The 22429-nt window shown below is 38.1% G+C and overlaps 1 protein-coding gene across 2 annotated transcripts in view; it reads left to right on the forward strand.

Moving 5' to 3' along the window:
- Positions 1–22429, forward strand: part of LOC134364593 (guanine nucleotide-binding protein G(q) subunit alpha) — a 281106-nt gene that overhangs the window by 88283 nt on the left and 170394 nt on the right. The window contains exons 2-3 of one of the 2 annotated variants that reach the window (XM_063080533.1): positions 7831–8015; positions 16660–16707. In XM_063080533.1, coding sequence (XP_062936603.1) covers positions 7831–8015; positions 16660–16707 — 233 coding nt within the window. The remainder of the gene's footprint in view (positions 1–7830; positions 8016–16659; positions 16708–22429) is intronic. The other variant, XM_063080534.1, reaches the window with a different exon arrangement.

Genomic DNA, 22429 nt, shown 5'->3' on the forward strand with positions numbered 1-22429 from the left:
ATTTTAGAACAAGAACAGACAAAGTGCATTTACCTAGAAAAGGAGACTGGAAAGAAATATACCAAAATGTCCACATTTTACGAGAGTATTCTACAATAAATATTTATAGCTTTTATAAACAGGAAAAATGTTTAGCATATGAAGACAAGATCAGGAGCCTTGGACAGATGGAAGGGCTTGGTGGATTCTAGTCCGTCTTCTTCCCAATCAGCTGTCAACCAGCAGAATCCTTCAGGGAGCCTCTTCCTTCCTTTGTAAAATCAGTGAGTTCAGGGCTTCTTAAACTTTTTCTCCACAATATACCCAAAGGCAGAAGAGGGTGAACACGCACTCCTGTGGGGAAAGGCTGGGGGGAGGGTGAGTATGTTAGCTCAAAGTAACCTCCTGAAAAAGTTTCAGCATGAAAATTCATGTATGCTTTCTGTTCTTCTCTAGGCTATACTAATGTTACTTTTTAAAATTTAAAAAATTAAGATATAATTCACACACTATAAAATTCATCATTTTAAAATGTACAAATTCATGGTTTTTAGTATATCCAGAAAGGTGTGTGTTGGGAAAATAGAATAGTTTGGTCAGGGCCCTCACCTTGGGTCCAGTTGGGTGTGGTTCAGCATGTTCATTGTAAGCGTGCGTGTGTGTAGTTAGTGAGCATGCGCGTCAATGAATCTTTTTAGTTTTGTTGCTATTCTTGTGTTCTTCAGAGAGAGAGGGTGGGAGAAAGGAAGGAAGGAAGGGGGAGAGATAGAGTTAGAGTTAGTGTGAGTGAGTGTGAGTGAGTTTTGGTGCAGCAGGCAGGCTGGCGTCGGTCTCGGGCGTTCACCTGGCACAGCCATGCTTTCCAACCTATGGCTCCAGGGACCTTTTGGCCTGCTACCTAGCTCATAGACCTGCGTGAAGGGGTCTGGTGACCCAGCCTGGCATGAAAGGGTTTGTGGCCCAGTCTGTGAAAGGGCTTTAAGGATCTAGGAGCTCCAGACCCAGCCTTAGCTCAACAATCGGCCCAGTCGGTGCAGGATTACCGGCAGGTAAAAGAGCCCGACAATTAGCGTGGTTGCTTAGCTTTACAATTGGCGCTGTGAGGACTCCAGGCCTTACCATAGCCAGACAGTGTGCAGCCAACTGTTTTTAATACACAAATGTTTACCACTGACACTCCCAGAAAATGCTCTTGCAACTTTTGAGTAACTGTGGACCATCAGGTAAGTTTTCCAAGAGGATTTTACCACTTTGAGAAGCCTAGTACATGATCTTCCAAATACTTTGAATAAGTAATTGAATTTTCAATGCACTCTGCCCGTCTTTTTCTTAAAAACTTAACTAGATTAGTAATTATTAATAGTCCTGTTTGCTACTATCTTACCTTTCTGCTTGGTTTTCTCTCACAGTTGGTGATACTAACTTCAGTTTCGTTCTATGCTACATTTAAAAAATGTATGTCTAGTACATTCTGCCAGAACATGCTGGAAATAAATGGTTAAGTATACTCAACCTTTTCCTTCAAAGGACAGTATTTTAAAGAGAGGAAGTTACAGTGACTTGGGTGTTAGAATTGTTTACTTTCAAATGCAAGTTGGAAAATGGAGGAAAATGTGCCAAAGGCAGAATACATGTATTTTAAAGTAGATATAGCCTGGAATGTGGACAACACATGGATTTCATTTGACTCAGTGTTCTTAAATCACTTTTATATTGGTGCTATTAATTCTTTGCCGGTGTGGATTGATGATGTGCTTGTGGATAGAAAATTCCTCCTTGAAATTTCTGGTTATACTTTATCCAAGGTTATGTGGAAGTAGTCCAAGTTTGGCTCTGGTGGTACAGAGATTTCATATTTCAGACACTCAGCTTAAGCCACAGGACTACTCAAATTATTATTCAGCTCCTTGAGACTTAGTTTTGTTCTTAGCTCTTCTTTATCTGGGTGCTGGCCAATCATGGGGCAGGGTGAGGGCCATTTGGCCTGAGCCTTCACCTTCATTAAGGTCTTCAGATGTAGACTTCTGATGGTTTGTCAGTTTCTCCAAATACAGTCATGAAAGGCCTTGGCAGAATTAAACAAATATATTCATTGTGCCACTTTAAATGCCACAGTTTTTGGAGCTCTGTTTTGGCCTTTCTTCTTTTTCCTGGGAACCTAAAAAAGAGTGGAAGTGGAGTGGACTTCCCTCAGCTTATAAGAGGCCCTGCTAAGGTGTATTTCCTGCCTTGCTTCAGGATAAGGAGTGTGAACTGGGTGGGCCCTCAAAGTTCCTCACAGTGTTCAGTGATTGTTTTCCGGGGTCCTCATGTGGAGATGAGGCTGTTCTTCAGAGCAGTGACAGGGATAACTGACATCTTTAGGGCACTCAGCAGTCCACATGCATGTGTGGATTGTCCTTGGCAGCTTTTTTGATAAGAGAGTAGCCCGAGAAGCCAGTTTAAGTGTGAGAGAAGTAATCAATGAGTCAATAAGTGCTAAATTATTACCATGAAGAAGGTAATGTATGATTCAATTTAAAACGATCATTTTTGATAGAACTATTTACAGATTACATTGTACAAATGGGCAAAATAATCAGTGAAGATGTATAGATGCTTCACGTGAATTGGATACATAGAGTAAATATGACTTTGTGGCAGAATCAGTATGCAGGAATCCCATTGTTTTGAAAAGACTTTGGCAAAGAAAGCCTAAAATGGAAGCATCAGATTGTGTGCGTGTGTCTAATACGAGTATGATATCTTCTAACAGCTTACAAAGTGATGCACTTCATTGCAGTGCATTACGTTGATAATTTGATGTTTGTTCTCTTGGAAGGAGATGTGAAGCGATGTGAAATGCTCCTGTGCTTTTTATCCTGATCCAGTGAGTAAGGAAGAGAAAAATTAGTATCCCACACAGCCAATTATGCATGCTGGGTGAAGTGGCCTTCTTAATAGCATCGTTCTTAAATAGTCTCATTTCTGGGTATTTTGATGAGCAGGGATAAGGAAAGGCAGAGTTCTTGCCTGAAGGTACAAATAACTTTTCTGGGGACATTTTAAAGCCATATTTATACAGTCTGTTGAAGAAGAGAGCAGGGGGTTTGTGGGGCTCACACACTTGTGTTGATTTGCTTGTTAAAGTTATTAAATGACTTGATTGGAGATATATTCAAATTAGCAAAAATGAGAACCTCTCTCCCCACCTGGACATTTATGTGAGGGCTCCTTGCTTGATATTATTGTATCAGTGATCTTGGAAACAGAGTTGTATTTCTTTAGATTGGTCAGAGTTATTTGTGCTTTTCATTGCCCTGTGTTGTTAAAAGACAGTGGCCATCACTGAATTCACAAAGTAATCTGCTAGTAAAGAGTCTGCTTTCTTTCATTTGGATATAAAGAATTGTGAATTCTCTTATACTTTTCATGTGGCCTTAGTAAATAACATCATTTCATATTATTTGACAACAGCTGTTTTTTTATTGTACCAAAAATTTTTTTCATACTAATCATGAGATTGTTAAAATGTCCATTTTAAACTCTGAGAATATTGCATAATTCTATAAAAATAGGAGAAGGACACATGAAATTTGGCTTAGACATTTAAGTAAGAATAATTCATTTATCTTCATGATAGAACTCTATAGAACAAAGAAGCTGAGTTTTTCGCTCTGTTGCTCTTTTAGTCCATATGCTTTCTTTTTGGTTAAATTCAGTATTAGTTTGCTGCATCTGTATAATAAAAACAAAGTGTGAGCATTAAGGTCATGAATGGAACTTACCTGGGAGGGCTGGTCAATTGGAAGACAGCATGAAGATTCAACTTGGGTCCCCATTAATTGAAGGTAGTATCCAGAAATTCAGAATTAAATTAAATGTATAAAAGTTGTGTGTAGTCAAAGCCAGGTTGAGGTGTTTCTAGAATTGTGGTCAGTGGAAGTTAATTATCCTGGATTTGGGGTAGCTGTGAAACTGGAAGTTGTGCCCAGCCCTCCCGGGCATCTGAAGACTGGGCTTGACTGTATCATCTCAGCTGTGTTTGGTCACTGCTTCAAGGGCTTAAGTTTTTTGTGGAATGAGGATAAAGACACATATCTCACACATTTTTTGAGAGGATAAAATGAGAATGTACTTCAAAGTGCTTGGCAGAGTATAAATGCTTGAACAAATTTCTTTGTTTCCTTTACACGAGAGGGGATATTTAGGAGGTGGAGACCATTATATCCCCTGTATGTATGAAGGTCCTTCAAAAAGTTCATGGAAAGATTACCTTTTAATTATAGTTTTCCGCAAACTTTTTGAGGTACCTTCATATTGGAGATTAGTCTCAAAGCGTGTGTATGTGCATGTATTGTGTGAACACGTGTGTGCATTCTGTATTTATTAGTACTTCGGGGAGAGTTAGCAGCCCTGGATTCTGATTTGGGCTCTATCATTTTTAGCCGGGTGGCACCTGTTTCTTCATCCTGATTCCACCAGAGGAGTGTCGTGAGAGTGAGTTACTGAATGGAAAGCATTTTGTAAGCTAGATGGTGCATTATGAACAACATTTATAGAGAAAAGGAAAGAGGAGGAAACAAGGTGCCCTCTGTTCCCTTGCCTTCCTTGTCCTCCTCCTTATCAGTCTTCCCCTCTTTCCTTTTGGTTTTTGTCCTCGTCAGAGGTCCAGCAGGAAACATATGACACCCTCCAACTGGGAGACTGAGGAGAGTTCTATTTTTATTTTATTTTTTTTGAGTGAAACAATAAATGCATTTACTGTTTAAGCCACTATTAGATGCAGCCAATAATAATAATAATTCTAGGTACAATGACAAATTTGGTGGTAAACACGGTACAGCTCTCAAAATTTGAATGAACAAGTGGGAGGAATAGATTGGGGTGACATGTTTGCATGTTCGAGGGGAGATAACTAAATTTTCTCAGGTGCGATCATTGATCCCTTCCTGCGCTCTACTGCAGTGTCCTCTCATCTCCCTGCCCTCATCCACTTCCTTCCTCCACCTCACCTCATCTCTGAGCAAGCTCACCTCTCTTCTAAAAGTGGAGCATACCCTCTCACATAGAGGAGAGTTTTATAAAGGGACTGTTTACAAAGGTGTGGACCAGGTATAGGGAGCCAGTAAGAGCTGGTGCAGTAACCAAGGACAAGCAATAGTCTGGCAAAACAAAGGAGCAGTTATTGGAACCCAGAGAGGGCAGGTGTATAGAGAGGGCACCCTGCAGGCACTGTGTGGTCTTTTGAAGGAGACATAGAACATCGGTGGTGCCCTTGCAGGGAGGGAACTGGAGGAATAAGTGCCCCTTCCTCTTTCTCCTTTTCTCTGGTCTCCTCCTGTTTCCCATTGACTAAACCCAAGTAGAAGACAGAGGACAGAGAGCTGATGGTGAAATCCATACCGATCAGCCTCCTGTAGAGAAGAAGGGGGAAAAAGGTTCCTGGGTATGTTTCTGACAGTAGGAAAATATCTTACTTTATTAGAGTTGATTTTTAAGTTTTTTTCTTTCCTTTTAATTTCTCCCCATTCATTCATTGGTCATGTATTCTGCCCGTACCTGGAGTCTGCAGTGGTACAATGTCCAGCATGTGGAAAGTGCCCAGGGGCTTGGTGACTAGATCCAAAGAGGTGCCAAGGCTTGGCTGCTCTTGCCTAACATGACTGAAATGAAACACAAGCCAATGTAGTTTATACATCATCTGCTACTTTCTTGTTTATTTATTTTTTTGGGGGGGGGGTGAGTATATAAAAATTTCTCAGATGACCCGAAGAAAGAGGAATCTGCCTGAGTCTCTTTTTTTCTTCTCATACCATCAACCTCAGAAATCAAGATCTCTTCTGTTTTTGTTGTGGAAAGAACTGGCAGAGACTCTGACTTGATGAGTATGTCTACAGTTGGGCCCTCTGGGAAAGCCTTTGGCTCCGGGATGGTGCTAATAAACAAGGGAACACTCTGGATTTTTTTTCTTACGCTTTTTATTGCTTGGGACAGTAAAGCTTCTAGTTTCTTTCTATAAATTGTTGAATGATAACAAGAAACAATTTTGTAGCTTTATTTCTACTATAAGTGCTACTTTTTAGATACTTTATGTGTTTCTCAAGTGCAGAAGTATCCCCCCTAATCCACAGTTTTGCTTTCCATGATTCCATTTATCAGCAGTCAACCCTGGTCTGAAAATATTAAATGGAAAATTCCAGAAATAAACAATTCATAAGTTTTAATTGCATGTCACTCTGAGTAGCATGATAAAATCTCACTCCATAGGAAAAATCATAGTATAAATAGGATTTAGTACTATCTGTGGTTTCAAGCACCCACTTGGGGTCTTGGAACAGATCTCCCTCAGATAAGGGGGGGGGGCTACTGAATTCACGATTGGAGTTACAGAATATTCATTTTAAACTGTTTGGCTTAATCCTATGAAAATGGGCTGATAGCATTCACATTGCCGTGTTACATTAGTATCTCAAGGAATTCCAGATCACTTTATTGAAAATAATAGGAAAATTGTAAAGGAATCAGCTACTGCAGGTCTCTGGGGCCAGAAGTCATCTTTCATTGGAACCGTGTGAGGGTTCTGTGTTTACCGAGACATCTGTAGTCATTTAAGAGTGCTTCTATGCAAATTGTAACTCTTAATTGAAATTGTGATTGTTCATGAAGATAGTAATGAAATTCAAACATCAGAAAAAGAAAATGAAATTAGGACAGGTGTTATATTTCTACTTTTTAATTCTCCCTTTCTTACTTTCTTTTTTACCCCCTCAGCCTTGTAGTGATTATATGGCATTCAGGACCCTGGTCATAAGGTCATCCCATGTTTCGTTCTATTTTTCCATACTTAATATTATTTCTTTCACGTTGTTGAGGGAAGGCAAAGACATTTATTGGTTTGGAAATTGCAAGGAAATTTGAAAGAGAGTGAGAAATAGGGAATGAGAAAGGATGTATGAAGAAAGCCACTTACATTTAGAAAAATGAAGTTTTTAGGTTCATAGTTTTAGATTTGTTATAGAAGAACTATGTTGTCATACAGGGAATGATCTCATCTTTCTGTCTTTCCTTCTTCCCATGGACATTTATAGCTCTGTTAGGGATTACCTTCAGGCTTATGGTAACAGAAAAGGAATGTCAAAGACGGGGAAAATAGAACAGCACAGAAGAAAAAAATCCAAGGACAATAAATGTTTGTATCATGTTGTTAGTCAAGAGTGGACAGAGGGAAGAGCCTTTGTGGCTTTCCTGAGTTAGGTGATTCCTTGGAATAACTTAGCCAACCAAAGCCCCCAGAAATAAATATAGCAGATACTTGCTGTCCAGAAAAATGCCTCTTATTCTTGTCTTACTAGGATACAATGCTCCCCATTTACCTCGTTATAAAATTAGAAAAAAATGTCTAGAAATTTTCAGGCCTTTCTTTCTTATCTCTCTCTGAATAGGATTTGCGTAAGTGCATTGTCATTTCCAGATCCAAATCCTGGCTAAACCCAGCATCCTGGAAGTGTTTCAAATATTCTCCGGGGAAGAGAGCTCTATCAAGTTTTTATCATATTCGAAAGATTTCAGTTGTCATTGTTTCTTACAAGATACACAGTTATAAATCACTATCAAAATTCCATGCTGAGTGGCTTCCAAAGAGGTGACAAGTTTTTGTTTTGTTTTACTTTTGAGCTCATCTGCCTTTGGAATGGACACTGGTTCCTCTAATTTTGCTAAGTGTTCACCAAAGGTGGTGTTTCCACTTCTAGTGATGCTCCTCTCAGCAGGCCGTTTAGGGATGTCAGATCCAAGCCACTGTCTACTGTAGTCAACTGGGAGACTGAGAAGGTGTTGTGGTCTGATGAGCTGCTGTTGTCCATCTTTCAGGGACAGGAGAGAGTGGCAAGAGTACGTTTATCAAGCAGATGAGAATCATCCACGGGTCGGGATACTCTGATGAAGACAAAAGGGGCTTCACCAAGCTGGTGTATCAGAACATCTTCACGGCCATGCAGGCCATGATCAGAGCCATGGACACACTCAAGATCCCATACAAGTATGAGCACAATAAGGTATGTGTGACTTCACTGGAACAGTTGGCAGAGCTGTCGACAGTAATACAGCAGTACAAAAGGTCTCTGAGCATGTCTGGAATGCATAATGGGTTTTTGGAATGTACCTTTTGCATCTTGTTCTAGATGGGACTTTTAAACCTTTAAAGTTACACTATAAAAAACTGGAAATGTATTCTCAGTGATATCAGTGGAAGACATATTTGGATTTGGAGATTTAAAATTGAGGGGAGCACATTACGTTAAAGAGTCGGTTTGTAGGTACCATACAATTCAGCCAAAGTGAGGCCAAAGTGAAGGAATTCAAAGAGGTGGTGGCCTTGCTTCAACCGCCCAGTCTTTGTGTTTCATTGAAAAAAGAACAAAAACAGCTTCAGACCATTCTACCTGGTTTAATTTTGAATTTCATGACTTCCTTTCAATAGTACCACAGGCTTCATTTTATTTCAAAGTAGGCCCATCTGTCACTTCCAGTAACCTTTCCAACATGTTTCCCTGCAATTGTGTTTAAAGTTATGGAAACATCTAAAATGACTTGCAAAAGGATTAGGGGGAAAATATCTAAGTTTTCAGCTTTTTAGAAAACAAACAAACTCTTCTGATAATCTAGCATTATCTCTTAGTTGAAATAGAATACCGTTCCCCGCCCCCAGGTAAAAAGAAATGCTATAATTGCTCACCCTCTAAATATCATGGAGATGTGACACCAAACAAGATTGGTGCAACTGAGGGTTGCTCTGTGTTTAGGTTTATGCTGCAGTTGCCTTACAGAAAGCTTGTGGACAGGGACCGGAACTGCCCCTAGGATGTGATGGCCTGTACAGAGGCTCCCAGCCTGAGGGGAGGGAAATCTATTTGGAATTTGCTGAAATGTCTTTACAGTCTTGCTTTCTTCCCTTCTCCTTAAACAGTACATCCCCAGATGGATGTGGTCTTTGCTTCTTAGAGGTTGTAGGTACCCATCTTATAGTAAGCTGATCTTATAGTAAACCTCACATTTTGTTGATAAAACAGTGCATTTTTAATTATTTTAGAGCCTCCAGTAAGACCTTTCATTCTCTCAGTTCTCTTGATAAATCTGCTGTGAAGAATACTTCCATTTACCAGGATCAGTAGGTAATAGCAAGAAGCTGGTATGCCCAGTGTGACTCAAAAACTGAGATTTAGCTCACAGAAATGAGTCCGTAGTTAAGATAAGGCAGTTTTGTGTACCTTCACCTCTGTTACCGTCCAAAGGCTTCTAAGTATAACAAGTCATCTTAAAATCAGGGATTTTTTTTCTTGGATGTTTCCTTGAAGTGGTGATTTCTTATCTAGTTGATACTGCCTCACTTAGTTTTCCACCAGGAGTGAGAGTCTCTCCACAAATAACAGAGAGAACCTCCACAAGTAATCCTTCCTGCTTTTACTTTCAAGAGTGAAAAAAAGTTGGGCAGGTTTGTGAGCCCAGGAACATGGTACATGAACCAGATTGAGCTGCGTGGCTATACCTCAGGTGCCTAAATTTTAAAGAATCAGAGGTTTGTTTTGTTTTGTTTTGCCCTAAGAAATCTCAGTGTAATGAGTTTCTGAAACAGGTGGCGTGCTTGTTTGCTTGTCGTTGTGAGAAAATTCTGTTGAAGGGGTTTTTGTTTAATGCCAGTGACTTTTCCAATCTATAGTCAGTTGAGAATATGATCTGATGAATTCTGGCTGAGTCAGTGTGTTTGTGCTATATATATATATATATTTTGTATATATATATATATATTTTTTTTTGTACACACACACATTCTGACAATTTAAACATTATAATTAATATAATATAATCTACCTAAGTTTTATTAAAAAATCTTCTTTCTTAGATGCTCTGGAGAATCCTTCAGGATCTTGCCCTGATGTTGGATTTGCATATGAAGATTATTTATTATATAGTCATGTAGATGTAAAAGATGGAACGGAATTTATACCTTATTCACATAACACATTGAAGAATATTTAACACTGTTATTTGAACTCTTTATGTCAGTTCTAATTAAGTAGACATCATTGTGTTGAATATTGTTCAATTATAAATTGATATTATAAAAATGTTATAATAATAGGGTTTTTCTCAGATACCATAATTATCCTGTGAAATCTTTCACATCTTTTGGTTACTTAACAGACTGCCTAATATTGTGACATTAGTTTGTGTGATGACCTCTGAATTCCTCATCTCTTTAATCGCTTTAGTTCATAAAATAAATCACTTTCACATTTCTTTCATTTTCTCTACATCATATGCATGTTCTAAAGCACCACTGTCCCCTTGCTACATCCGTTAGCTTCCTGAGCTATGCCCGCTGCTTGCCTTTGTTAATGGAAATAATGTCTTCTCCTGTCTGCTCAACTGGACTGCCACTTCCTCCAGGAGGTCTTCTCCCCCCTCCCCTCACCTCAGTACTAAGTAATCCCACCCTCCTTTAAACATAACTCATAGTGGAGTATTTATAATTGTCTAGCTTGGATTAATTATGCTGATTTTGGTATTGACCTTTATTTCCACGATTAGATTCTAAGCTCCTTGAAAGTAAATCTCATGTCAGTTTCATCTTCATATTCTTCATTGTCCCTGGCGTTGTATCTTGTACATAATAGGTGCTCAAACAATTGGTAAATCATTTGTGAGCTTAAACAACTGAAAGTCTCCATTTCTGCCTCCAAAGATATTAAGTGATCATTCAAATCAACAAATAGCTGTTGAAATTTCTCTCTGTACGTAGGGAATAAATGCTATGTGCTGTCAGGGATGTGGAGAAGTTTAATCATGGCTGAGCAGAAATTTACAATCCAGAAAGGGGGAAGGGTGTATCATAGGTAAAGGCACTTTTGGGAGAAGGAATGGCTGGAGTAAATGTTCAGAAGAAGGAATACATTTGCATGCAGTGTAGAAATTGGCACCTGGCTGGTATAGGGATTGAACTCTGGACCTAGGTGTTTTGAGCAGAATTCTTACAGAGGAGGATTGGAAAATGCTTTAGGATGTGCTCATGAAAGGTTTTGAATCCAGGCTAAGTTTGAATTTTATTTTCTCATGTTTATGATCTTTAATAATAATATTTTATGTTTTGGTTAGCATTTTCTACAGATATTTCTGGTTACAAAGATATGTGTTCTATGTTTTATAAATAGTCTAATGGATTGGTGTGTATTTGATTAGCAGTTACTTGGAAGCAACATGTTCTGATTTATATTAATTTGTGACACTAAGGATACAAAATAAATAACCATAAATAATCATTTTTTCTCTAAAAACTATTTTTTATTTTATTGTTATTAATATCTACTTTATTTATTTGAAAATTTTAATTGACACATTGTAATTATACATACTTATGGGATATCATTTTGGGGTTTTTTTTTTTTTTTGAAAAAAAAAAGCTTCTCTGCATCTACCATCATGTTGGCCACAATCTATAAGTAGTAGGATAAAGAAAAACCAACACTTTCCAATATTGTCTGGCTTAACTTTGTTTTTGCCTTTGAGCTCAGATATTCTACAAAGCAAAACATAACTGACAAATTGTATGGCTTGTTCTGAACTGGGAAATTGTTCAGTTTTGTTTGCTGTGAAATTGGTTCTTGCTTTGGGAATGCCACACCAGAGTATTAGAATTTCTTTTGCTCCTGGTTTAGTGTCACTACATTGAGTTGAGAGTCCTGCCGGTTAGCTGGCAGATGGGGCAGTGGTCAGGGGAGTCCAAGCCATAATCTCTGGACCAAATGGTGTGACATTACATGCTTTTGTGTAAACCTCACCCTATTCCAGAATTACAAATTCAGGAGGTAGCTCATAAGTTGTAATAAATTGCAAACTTTAACCAAAATAAAGATGGAGTCTTCCCTGAGTGTGTACACAATCCATTATACTGTTCTTGGACCTTCTTTACCAAACAAGTAATGTTTATAGGTGAGCTGCTTGGACTCAGCCCAGGTGAGAGAACACGTGTTTTAGGACTCCTGAATATACTGCGAGCTAGCGCTTGTTTATTCCTAAATATTATTTTGCTTATTCCCTGAACACAGCTGTTGACAGCTAATGATAAAAGAGGTTAAATATTTGTCACTTGGTCAAATCAAAAGATACATTTAAGGCTTCACTAGGTGCAAGGCATTTGACTGTGAGATTACTCTGTCATCTCCTTACTTTCCAAAAGGAGGAATTTTCTTCACTTTGGTGCTGAAATCAGCTCTTAATAAAAAGGAAGAGATACAAAGTCTCTGTGTTAATAGGCTGAGGAACTGTCTTGAATTACAGTGTGGGGAAGTAGATCACGAGGTTTCGTACTGCTGACTTTGATGTGCTTACTGTCTGTACCTGGCAGCTGGAGCTCTTCCTTCACCGCCCAAGTTGTCAATTAATGTTATGTGCGCATGCCTTATTTTCTCAGTCAGATTGCAAATCACTGTACAGTAAGCAAGCTTCTTGTTTTGTAATTCTTTGTTTCCTCCACAACATGTCAGACACATTGTAGGAGATTTTGTTCATTAAATGCATTATTCCAGATAGCAGATCCTGGTATTTTTTTATAGTTGGCTTATTACTGTAAACTGTGAAATCAAGGTATTCTTATGGCAGTTTCAAAGTATCCATAGGCCTCTCTGTTCTCTTTGCCAATACTGGGAAGAGAAAAGCATCTGATTCAATGCTTCATCATGCAGTGAACTTAAGATAGTTATCGAGCCTTGTGCTAATGTTGGACGGACAATTTTACCTTTTATTTGTGCTAGTTTCTACTTTTAAGACTTAGAAGTCCTGATGACCAGGGCTCATTTAGCACTTAGGCTGCAGCTGCCTTTAACTAGCCAGCCAGGAGTTTTGAAGCCTGACACTGTGTTTACCTTTCACCTGGGGCAGAGGGGCTGTGAGAGGACATGTAGCTATGGTACCTTTTGTCCTCCCTGAACAATTCTAAGGAAGGACTTGTCACAGGGAAGCACCTGTTAAACACATTTAACACTTTCTGAATTTTCTGTAGTTTCTGAAAAATCCAACATTCTAGCAGCCATTTTTTATTTTCCGAAAGAAAAATGTAGCCAGGATTCTGGTGAATTTGCCAGTTTATTCCTGCCTTGATCATTTGAATAAGAAATTACTACTTTTTTCAACATGAGGGGGTTTTCTTAGTTTACAAAATGCCAAGAGGCTGATTTCATTTTAATATTTCCCACCTTTAAAATGAACATATAATAAAGACAGAATTAATAAATATATATTTTTATCTGAAGTCTGTGATCTTGGCTTGCAAGTGACAGAAGCCAACACTTACTAACTTAAGTAGAAAAAGAATTTTTGAGAGTATGGGTTTCCTGGGAGAATTGAGGAGAGGCTGAAGAAGGACCAGCTTGGAAACGTGAGCAGGCCTGGGGCAATTATCTGTGAGACGGGTAGACTCTGGACATTTTCAGTCTTCTTTCACTCACCCAAGACCCAAGATTCAAGTTCCTGGGAAAGAGTGCCTGATTGGTCTAGCCTGGATTCTGTGCTAGCTCTTTGGACAGGGGAAGACCGAGCAATTTGATTGACAGTACCTGAGGGAAACCTGGATGCAGCTAGTGGAAGAAGGGATGATGCCGGCACAAGTCATAAATCTGCATTGCAGAAGTACAGTCAGTTTAGCAAGTAAAATGACACATGGATTCTCTGTTGAAGCAAGTGCTTCAGTTTTATTTATACTTGCTAAGCCTGTCCTAAAATATAGTTTCTTATTCTGGGCTTATTTTCTGGGGTGGGGATAATTGAAAGGCTTAGTGACTTGGTAACAATTTTAGATGAAGTAGGTAGTTGAGTTTGAGCCCAGCAGTGAAGAGCTGAGTAACCTTGGGATTGTCACATTTCTTCCTCAAGCCTCAATTTCTTTACTCTCTAAGCCTGAATTTCCTCATTTGTAGAATGGGACAAATAATAATAGGATTGTTTCACTGGTTAAGTAGATAATGCATGTGAAAATGTCTTATAAGTGATTTTTAGAAGTTTGGAAGTTATAAGACGAATAAGACGAATTCTCATCTTGGCGTGAGTGAATACTGCTAACATTCCATCTTTATTAAGAATAAAACAAACAGAAAATAACTTAAACAGCATGATCAGATTTAGGAGGTAGCTAAGGAAAACTTTCCTCAGTGTGACAGTCATTGAAATGGGATACCAAGGAAGGTAGAGAAATCTCCTTATCAGGATGTGTTCAGAAATAGAATTTATTTTTAACATGTGAAATTCTTTAAAGCAATTTTGCTAAAATAAAGCAAGGGATAGACCAGACAACCTCTGAGATCGTTTCCAACACTATTTTTCCTCATGCTGATTCTCCAATTCCAGAACTGTAATAAAGAGATGCTGTGCTTAAAATTAATTTGTTATAATTTGAAGCTTCTGCCTTTCTTGAACTTTGTCCATTTTATAGCACCTACGAAAATTAAAAAAAAAAAAAAAAAAAGCAACAAAAAACAGTTGATTTGTTTAGACAGTGGTCTCCAGTGCAATGGAGAATTTTTCGTTCTTTTGCATCTAAATCCCACAAGTGAGTATAATATTTACATCTATGTAGGGGGTTTTTTTGTGTTCAGAGTTCAGTGTTAGATGCAGGTTTTGTCGGGAATGTTGTTGAAAATGGTTTTAATTGGATTGTTAGATACTGGGCACTAAAGACAGCCTGCACTTTTTCATAGGGAAGCTTTCTGCTCCTGCTTCTACAAATCTTTGAGAGTCTTCTCTTCTTTTTAATAAATAGTCTGAAGGAATCTAGGGACTTTTCATGGCTAACTTGATGAGTCAACCATCTCATCTGCTGAGTTGGTTTATCATTTTCTCCCTTCTCTCCAGGACTCTTGTTGGGAGTTGAATCACCACTGAGTCTCTGGTAACTGTATCAACTTTCAAAATCTCTTTCTATAATTTCTTTTCTCTCTTAATATCTTGCAAATACTTCCTACCCACATTTTCTTCTCCTCACTCTACCCTTGTTCCGTTGCAGTTCTTTATTCATTTTATACCCATGACAACTATGTACAAATAGAAGATGAATGAGAGATTTTTTTATCCCTTTTTCTTGGCTAAAATTAATCCATAATCGCAAGGCATGCCATGTCACTTATCTAGGATGATTATCTGAGTTAATTTCCATCAGAAGAGGACTCTGAAACAAGGAAACACTTTAGCAGTGGACGAAGGCAGATTTTTGTCTCTTTGTAATTTTTATTGAAGTACAGTTTATATGTAGAAAAGTGCACACATCATCAGTACTGAGTCTCGTGTATTATTCCATTGTGAACAGATGTGCATCCAGATCTGTTGATCTGGATTAGTATGACCAGAACCTCAGAAGCCTCTTTTTCTCTCCTGCAGTCAATACTCCCAAGCCCCAAAGGGTAACTGCCATCTTGACTTCTAATAACACAGATTAGTTTTGTTAGGGTTTGAACTGAGTGTGCACGGAGGCATACAGTTTAAACTTCTTTGTATCTGCTTTATTTCCCACAACATTATGTTTATGGCATTCACCCATGTTGTTACTTGTAATTGTAATTCCTTTATTCTCATTGCTGTCTAATACCAATGTCACATAGAACTTTTTGTGGTGATGAAAGTGCTGTCTTTCTGTGCTGTCCAGTACAGTAGCCACTAGATACATGTAGCTATTGACTAGTGTGACTGAGGAACCTAGTTTTTACTTTTATTTAACCCTATTAATTTACATTTAAATTTACATGTGACTAGCAGCTACTATATTGGTCAGCACAATTGTATAACATTTCCTTTTATGAATATTCTACAGTTGGTTTATATATCTATCGTTAATACAGATTTGGGTGTTTCTGGCTATTACAACTAATGCAAATATAAGTAATCTTGTACCTGTCTTTTGGTGAACATAAACATGTATTTCTTTGGGGTATGTACCTAGGATTTGAAATTGCTGAGTCAGAAGGTATGCATACGGTCAGTTTTAGTACCTAGATACTGCCAAAGAGTTTTCCGGAATGATTGTACCAATTTACACTTCTACCAACTATCTTTTTGAGAGTTCTAGTTGCTCTACATTCTTGACAACTTTTGCTATTATTAGTCTATTAATAGTCTATAATAAAATTTTAGCTATTCTGGTGGCTGGAGAGTGGTTTTACATTGTTGTTTTAATTTGCATTTCTTTGATAGCTAAACATGTATGTTTATTGGCCATTTGGTTATCTTTTTATAAAATACATTAACTTTTTACCTTTTGTGGGGTTGTCTAATTTCTTATTGTTTTGTAGAAGTTCTTTATATATTAAGGATATGTGTCTGTTGTAAATGTATTGCAGATATCTTCTCCACTTTGTGGCTTGCTTCTTATTTTCTTAATGGTTCTTTCAGTGAAAGAGTTCTTTATTGTAATATAGTCCAATTTATCATTTTTCCCCTTTGATTAGTGCTTTTTGTGTCCTTTTTAAGTAATCATTTCCCCCTTTAAGCTCCTGTAAATAATCTGGTGCATTTTCTTATAAGTTCTTTATTGTTTTTCTTTTAACATTAAGATCTAAAATCTATTTCAGATAGATTATAGAGTATGGTGTGAGGTAGGCATCAAGTTTTTATTTTTTTCATATGGTTAGCTAATTAACCCAACTCATGTGTTGATTTCAGACCATCCTTTACCCAGGGCAATGCTGTGTCATCTTGGTCACAAATCAGGTGAGCATATATGTGTGTTTCTGGACTCTGTTCTGATCCATTCTTTTTTTTTTTTTTTGTATATCTTTGTTTCAGTACTACGCTCTGTTAATAACTAAGCTTTGCAAAGAGTTTTAATATTGAGCAGTGTAGGTCATTCAGCTTTGGTTTTCTTCTTCAAGACTGCACAAGAGCTGAACTTACTGCCTTGTAATTAAAGGTACCTATAAGAAAGAGCATGTTTTTAAGTAGTGGGTAGATTTGCTAGGGTGAATCCAAATACATTAACTGTTCTCTATAATGCAAACATCTTTGCCTTTTTTGAGGCCTCAGTTTATTTTCTTACTCAGCCTATGTACAAAGACTTCTGTTTTTCCCTAGATTAATAACATGATATTTTAAAAATTATTACCTCATTTATGAAGGGTGATGGAGCTGCTGTGGGGTTCCATTACCATTCAGTGGGGTCATGTTCTTTCTTATTTCAGTATTGCCTTTAACAGGAGTGAACTGGACTATGACTACCATGGGATTCTACTAAGTTCCCTTCCACTAGTCCCTTTTTGGGCAGACATTGCTGAGCACCACCTACGTTTGACTGATTTCACACCAGAATTCCTTCCTATTTCATATCTTCACTATCCATGGCATTTAGATTGGACAGGCTTACCTGGATTTTATTTTTTGTTTGTTTGTTTTTTACTTTGTGATCTCCAGCTATTGTGGAAATACATAATTTTGTATGGCTGGGTGTGATAGCTAAAGTTAGGTAAGAAGGTAATGGAAACTGATTTTGTACTTTTTTTTTTTTCTTTTGTCTTTTTGTGACCGGTAAGGGGATTGCAACCCTTGGCTTGGTGTCGCCCGCACCGCGCTCAGCCAGTGAGCGCACCGGCCATCCCTATATAGGATCCGAACCCGCAGCGGGAGCGCCACTGCGCTCCCAAGTGCCGCACTCTCCCAAGTGCGCCACGGTGCCGGCCCTGTACTTTTGTTAACTACATTATTTTGATCCTATTATGTAAAATTCTTATTCATTTTTGCTTAATGCAGATAATGGGAAGCAGCTCATTTTGGTGAAGTAGAGGTATTAAGCACAGGTGGAACTGTAGATGTATGTATCCACACATGCTTGTGTATCATCTTGTGCATTAGCAATGACCTTTGGACACTATGCTATTGACACATGTGGGAATAAAACTGATGGAATGCCAGTGTCCTGTCCACATTGTACATATACAAGCACAGTGACTGTCTTCGGATAATGTTTCCTCAGCTTATGCTCCGTGGCCAGTCTGTGTCATGGCCCATCTCATCTGGAAGTTACTCATCTCTGCCCATTTTCAACTCATCCACATCTTCCACATCCCACAGCTCAGTTCATCCTCAGCTAATCCCCATTGTTTAAAATTGGATGAAAGGAAGAAAATTAATACCTGACAGCAGAGATTGGGCCTCAGTTATTTAAACCTAGCACAGTATTTGACACATGGTTTTATTCTATTTGTTGAATGAACGAACAAGTGGACATTTGTTTACTATGATGGGTTTTTACATACTGTGCTGCGTAAAATACTACATAAGAACACAAGACACGACTTAGTTTGCAACCACCTCTGCAACAAAATTGCTGTGAGATTTTGAGTAAGGCAGTCTCTCGGAATTCCAGTTTCCTTATCTGTAAAATAGTGGTGCTTATGATGCCTCCTCCACAATGTGTTGTGAGAATTAAATTATACAGTCTGTGAAAAAGTTGAAAGTGTCCATTGTTACATGGAGATGATAATCTTTCATTTATGCATTCAACAAATGTTTACTAAGTACTTCCTGTGTGCTAGTCAACAGAAACCAATTTGGCTGCTTTTAGAAAAGAAAATAGTGAGCTCTCTAAGGAGCATTACTGATATGTCCAAACACATGAGAGAATGCTGCCTGCCCTAGCAGCCTCTCTCTAAACCACTGGCAGCTGCTCAGACTGGCTTGAGCAGGATGTCCAGGAACTGACAGCCACCACAGAAACACATGTGGCATAGTTGAACACATTTTAGTAGGAAGTTGTGAAGCTGGTCATTTGGCTGTTCTTGGTTAACTCCTGGCAAAGCATCAGATGAATATTTTCCTTGTTCTTGTAAACCAAGTAATGCTTGATTTTCCTCCTTAATTTTAAAACAATGCATCTATTTTCAATTAGAGAGGCAGAATATATTTGTTGGAACCAAGGGAAGTGAATGCCTAGTGAAGGTTGAGAGAGGGTATGACAAACACCAGCACGTTTCCTTCCCATTTTTATGCCACTGGAGAAATCATTTCAGTGTCACACTTACTTTTTGCTATTGTAGAAATTTAGAAAAAAAAAAAAAAATTTAGGTAAGACTTGCTTAGTATTTGGCCAAGCAACAGTTTTGCTCATCTAAATAATGTATATCAAAGCCTAAAATCTTTTTTTCCTACAAAACTGTAGTCTTGTTCTTTACTATATTGTTTTACCCTTAATCACACCTGCTACTTTATTGTGCTTTTAAATAGTATATTGTTCACATACTCATGATTTTCATGAGTACATGTACTTGTGTCCACAAATATCAGCAGGGAAGTGTACTTTAAAAAATGACATTTTTGTGTCACGTTATATTGTGATGCTTTCAAGAGATAAAAAAGTGCTTCATTAAATGTTATGACTACTAATTTTGGCTGATACAGTGTAAATTTGTACTTTGAACACTTTATTTTCCTGATTTTATGTTCTATAAGTTGTTGCCACCACTACTTTGTAAGGTGATTAATGCAATTTTCTTACAGTCTTGTATTATTTTTTAAAATGAAAAGTGACTTATAGGAGTGGGATTACTGGCATATATCAAGGAACTTGGTTTCACTCCTGAGCAGTACAATAGTATTAGATTGATTGGTGGGTTATCCGCTTCCTTCAATGTGCACACTTCCTCTGTGGGGAAAAGTGTAACGGTTTTGAGCTAAAAAGAAGGCTATGCTGAGTGTCATAAGATCTCCTGAACAGGCTGCCGATGGCAAGGAAAGAGTCTGTAGCGGTGTGAGTATATAGTGTGCTGCAGCCAAACCCTCATTGAAGTGGGGTATTGAAATACTTTTGGATTCAATTATCCTTCCATTGACCTTGATCCTATATTCCATATTAGAATGGAAAATTTAGTGTTAGCAATGCTGTAAGAGGTTTTAGGAATTTTGGCCTTAGCAAATTTTGAGCAATGCATTGTCAGTATGAAGGTACTTCTTTACTTCAAAGTATATGTACAGTGTTGGCATATTGTGTCTGGCCTGTATAAATGTGCTGTTTGTGCCCATCTGTGGGGGAGAATGGGGCCCTGAGGAAGTGGTGCCTTTTTCTTTGTACAACAACTACCTTTCTGCAAAACCCTTTATACAGATGGGGTACCTTTTTCTGATTTGCACAGAAGGTGCCATATAGTCCAATGGCAGCTTGGAGTCATCCTACATGAATGTGAGGTTGGGAACAGTGATTCTGTGTTCTAGAGCAGTGCTTCTCAAAATTTAATGTGTGTACAAATACGTGGCGATCTGGGGTGGGCCCGAGCTTTTGCTTTCCTGACAAGCTCCCAAGTGATGCTGAATCTGCCTGAAGTAGTCTTCTTGGAAATAACTGACTCTCACCACCAGAGGCAATATAAAATCATCAGTGAGCTAACCTTTGGAGAGAAGGTCCAAGAACTTATACTTCAATAGGATTTCAGCTGCAGGACATTCAACAAATTATTTAAACTTTCTATGCAGTGCCTTCCTCATTGAAAAGTGAGGATGATAATGGTACCCACTTTGTATAATCAATGCGAGCATTAACGAGAAAATATAGATTCAAAACTTTTAGGACATTAACACCAGTGTAGTAAGTGGCCACTGAATGAATGGTTGCTGAATTCTTTACAGAAAGTGCTGGGTCAGGAGAGATGTACAGGTCTTTTGGGTAAAGTGCAGAATATTTGAGAAGTAATTAATTGCTAATTGTTTAAAGATATAGAAGAGGATATGACCCAAGAATGAGGGATGGATTCCTTTTATCAGATGCAACAGTGGTTTATTGGAAGCAGCTGCCTGTCCTCTCTGGCAGGACCTAAGACATCTAGAAGGTAAATGAAGGTGGGGACCTTAAAGGGGTTCATGGATGTTGTTACTGCTGAGATCAAGGAGCATTGACTTTTCTCTGATAGCCTTAGTATCTTGTTATCTTGACTCCAGTGCTTGTAAGTAAGGAGAAGGCAGCCAGCCCAATAAGGAAAAGGGAGGAGGAAGGAAAAAGAAGAGAGAGAGAACCCTTGCCAAGCATTTCTGGGCCCAACACAGTGTCAGCATTTTCATTTAATATGCTCAAAAGTATGAGATAGGTGGTAGTATTCTAATTTTATAGACGAAAAATGTTTAAAATGTATGCCCCAAATCACTTAATTTGTAAGTTCATGAGGCTGGATTTTAAAACCAGAGTTGGGCTTAATAATTCCCAAAGGCAGCTCACATACTTGATTCCATAAACACCTCTGGTACCCAGGGCACACACATTTAATTTCCTTGTGAGAAAGAGTTAAATGGAGTTAGTGTGGCCACTCCAACCGTCTTTCCACCATGTCAGCCAGCTAAACTCTGAGACAGAGTTGACTGCCCTGTGAGAGCCCTAGCCAAGACTCCTCTGTTTACTGCTGTATCCCCAAGGCCTAGCAAAGTGCCTGACCCACAGTTGAGCTGTGTAAATATTGTAGAATGAATGAATCAAAATTTAATGAGGGAGCCGATCACTTGATACTAGTAATATTATGGGACTTTTAAACTCTTAATGCATATAACCATCCACGTGACTTTTGCTTCTTGGCTATGTGCTCTTTTTATTTCTTCTTTATATTTTTGATTAATACACACATTTAACATCTAGTTAAATAATTTTAAAAAACCAAAACAAAACACACTAAGCACTTTTAATTTTTCTTAAGGCCAGAAGAAGTATAAGCATGTATTTTGCTTATGGGGACATACAGTCTCACTGGAGAGGCAAGGTACTCAACAAAATTGTTGAATTCTTTAATTTGCAGTCAAGGAAAACTTTTCTGCATGAAAGCATATGTATTCTTTTTTCCTTTCATAATTTCCCTTTAGTTGTCCTCCTTCCTGCCATTCTGGTTTCGTGCATATAGTGATACTTCTGGCAATGTTGGGTGTCTTGTTTTTTGACAATTTCCCGTGGAGAGATCTTGGTTGGAAACCAGAGAAGGTGTCTGAGCTACTGCTGCAGTTGTGGGCTGCCATGGGTCTTTCTTTACTACTATAAATGATGAAATGATACAATTCTATGAAACACATAGTTACAAATCAAGAAAGTGACTGGAAAGCTTATGTAGCAGAAAAACTACTTGACTATGAATTATACAACACACAGCTATAATATGTGAACATAGCTATACTATGTGAAATTAAGAAACTTGAGTGTTTTTATAGGACTAGATTCTTTTTTTCTTCTTCTTCCCAAATGGAAATACAGTCTGCTCTCTATATCCGTGGGTTCGGTATCCATGGATTCAACCAACTTTGGACTGAAAATATTTGAAAAAGAAAAAAATTCCACACAGTTCAAAAAAGCAAAGCTTGAATTTGCTGCACACCAAGTACTATGTTGAATCCATGTGAATGAAGTGATGTGTAGGTATTCTATAGATATTAAGTAATCTAGAGAGTATTTAAAGTATCTGAGAGGAAGTGCATGGTT

This window comes from Cynocephalus volans, chromosome 16 (assembly GCF_027409185.1).
Source record: "Cynocephalus volans isolate mCynVol1 chromosome 16, mCynVol1.pri, whole genome shotgun sequence".
NCBI lineage: Eukaryota > Metazoa > Chordata > Mammalia > Dermoptera > Cynocephalidae > Cynocephalus > Cynocephalus volans.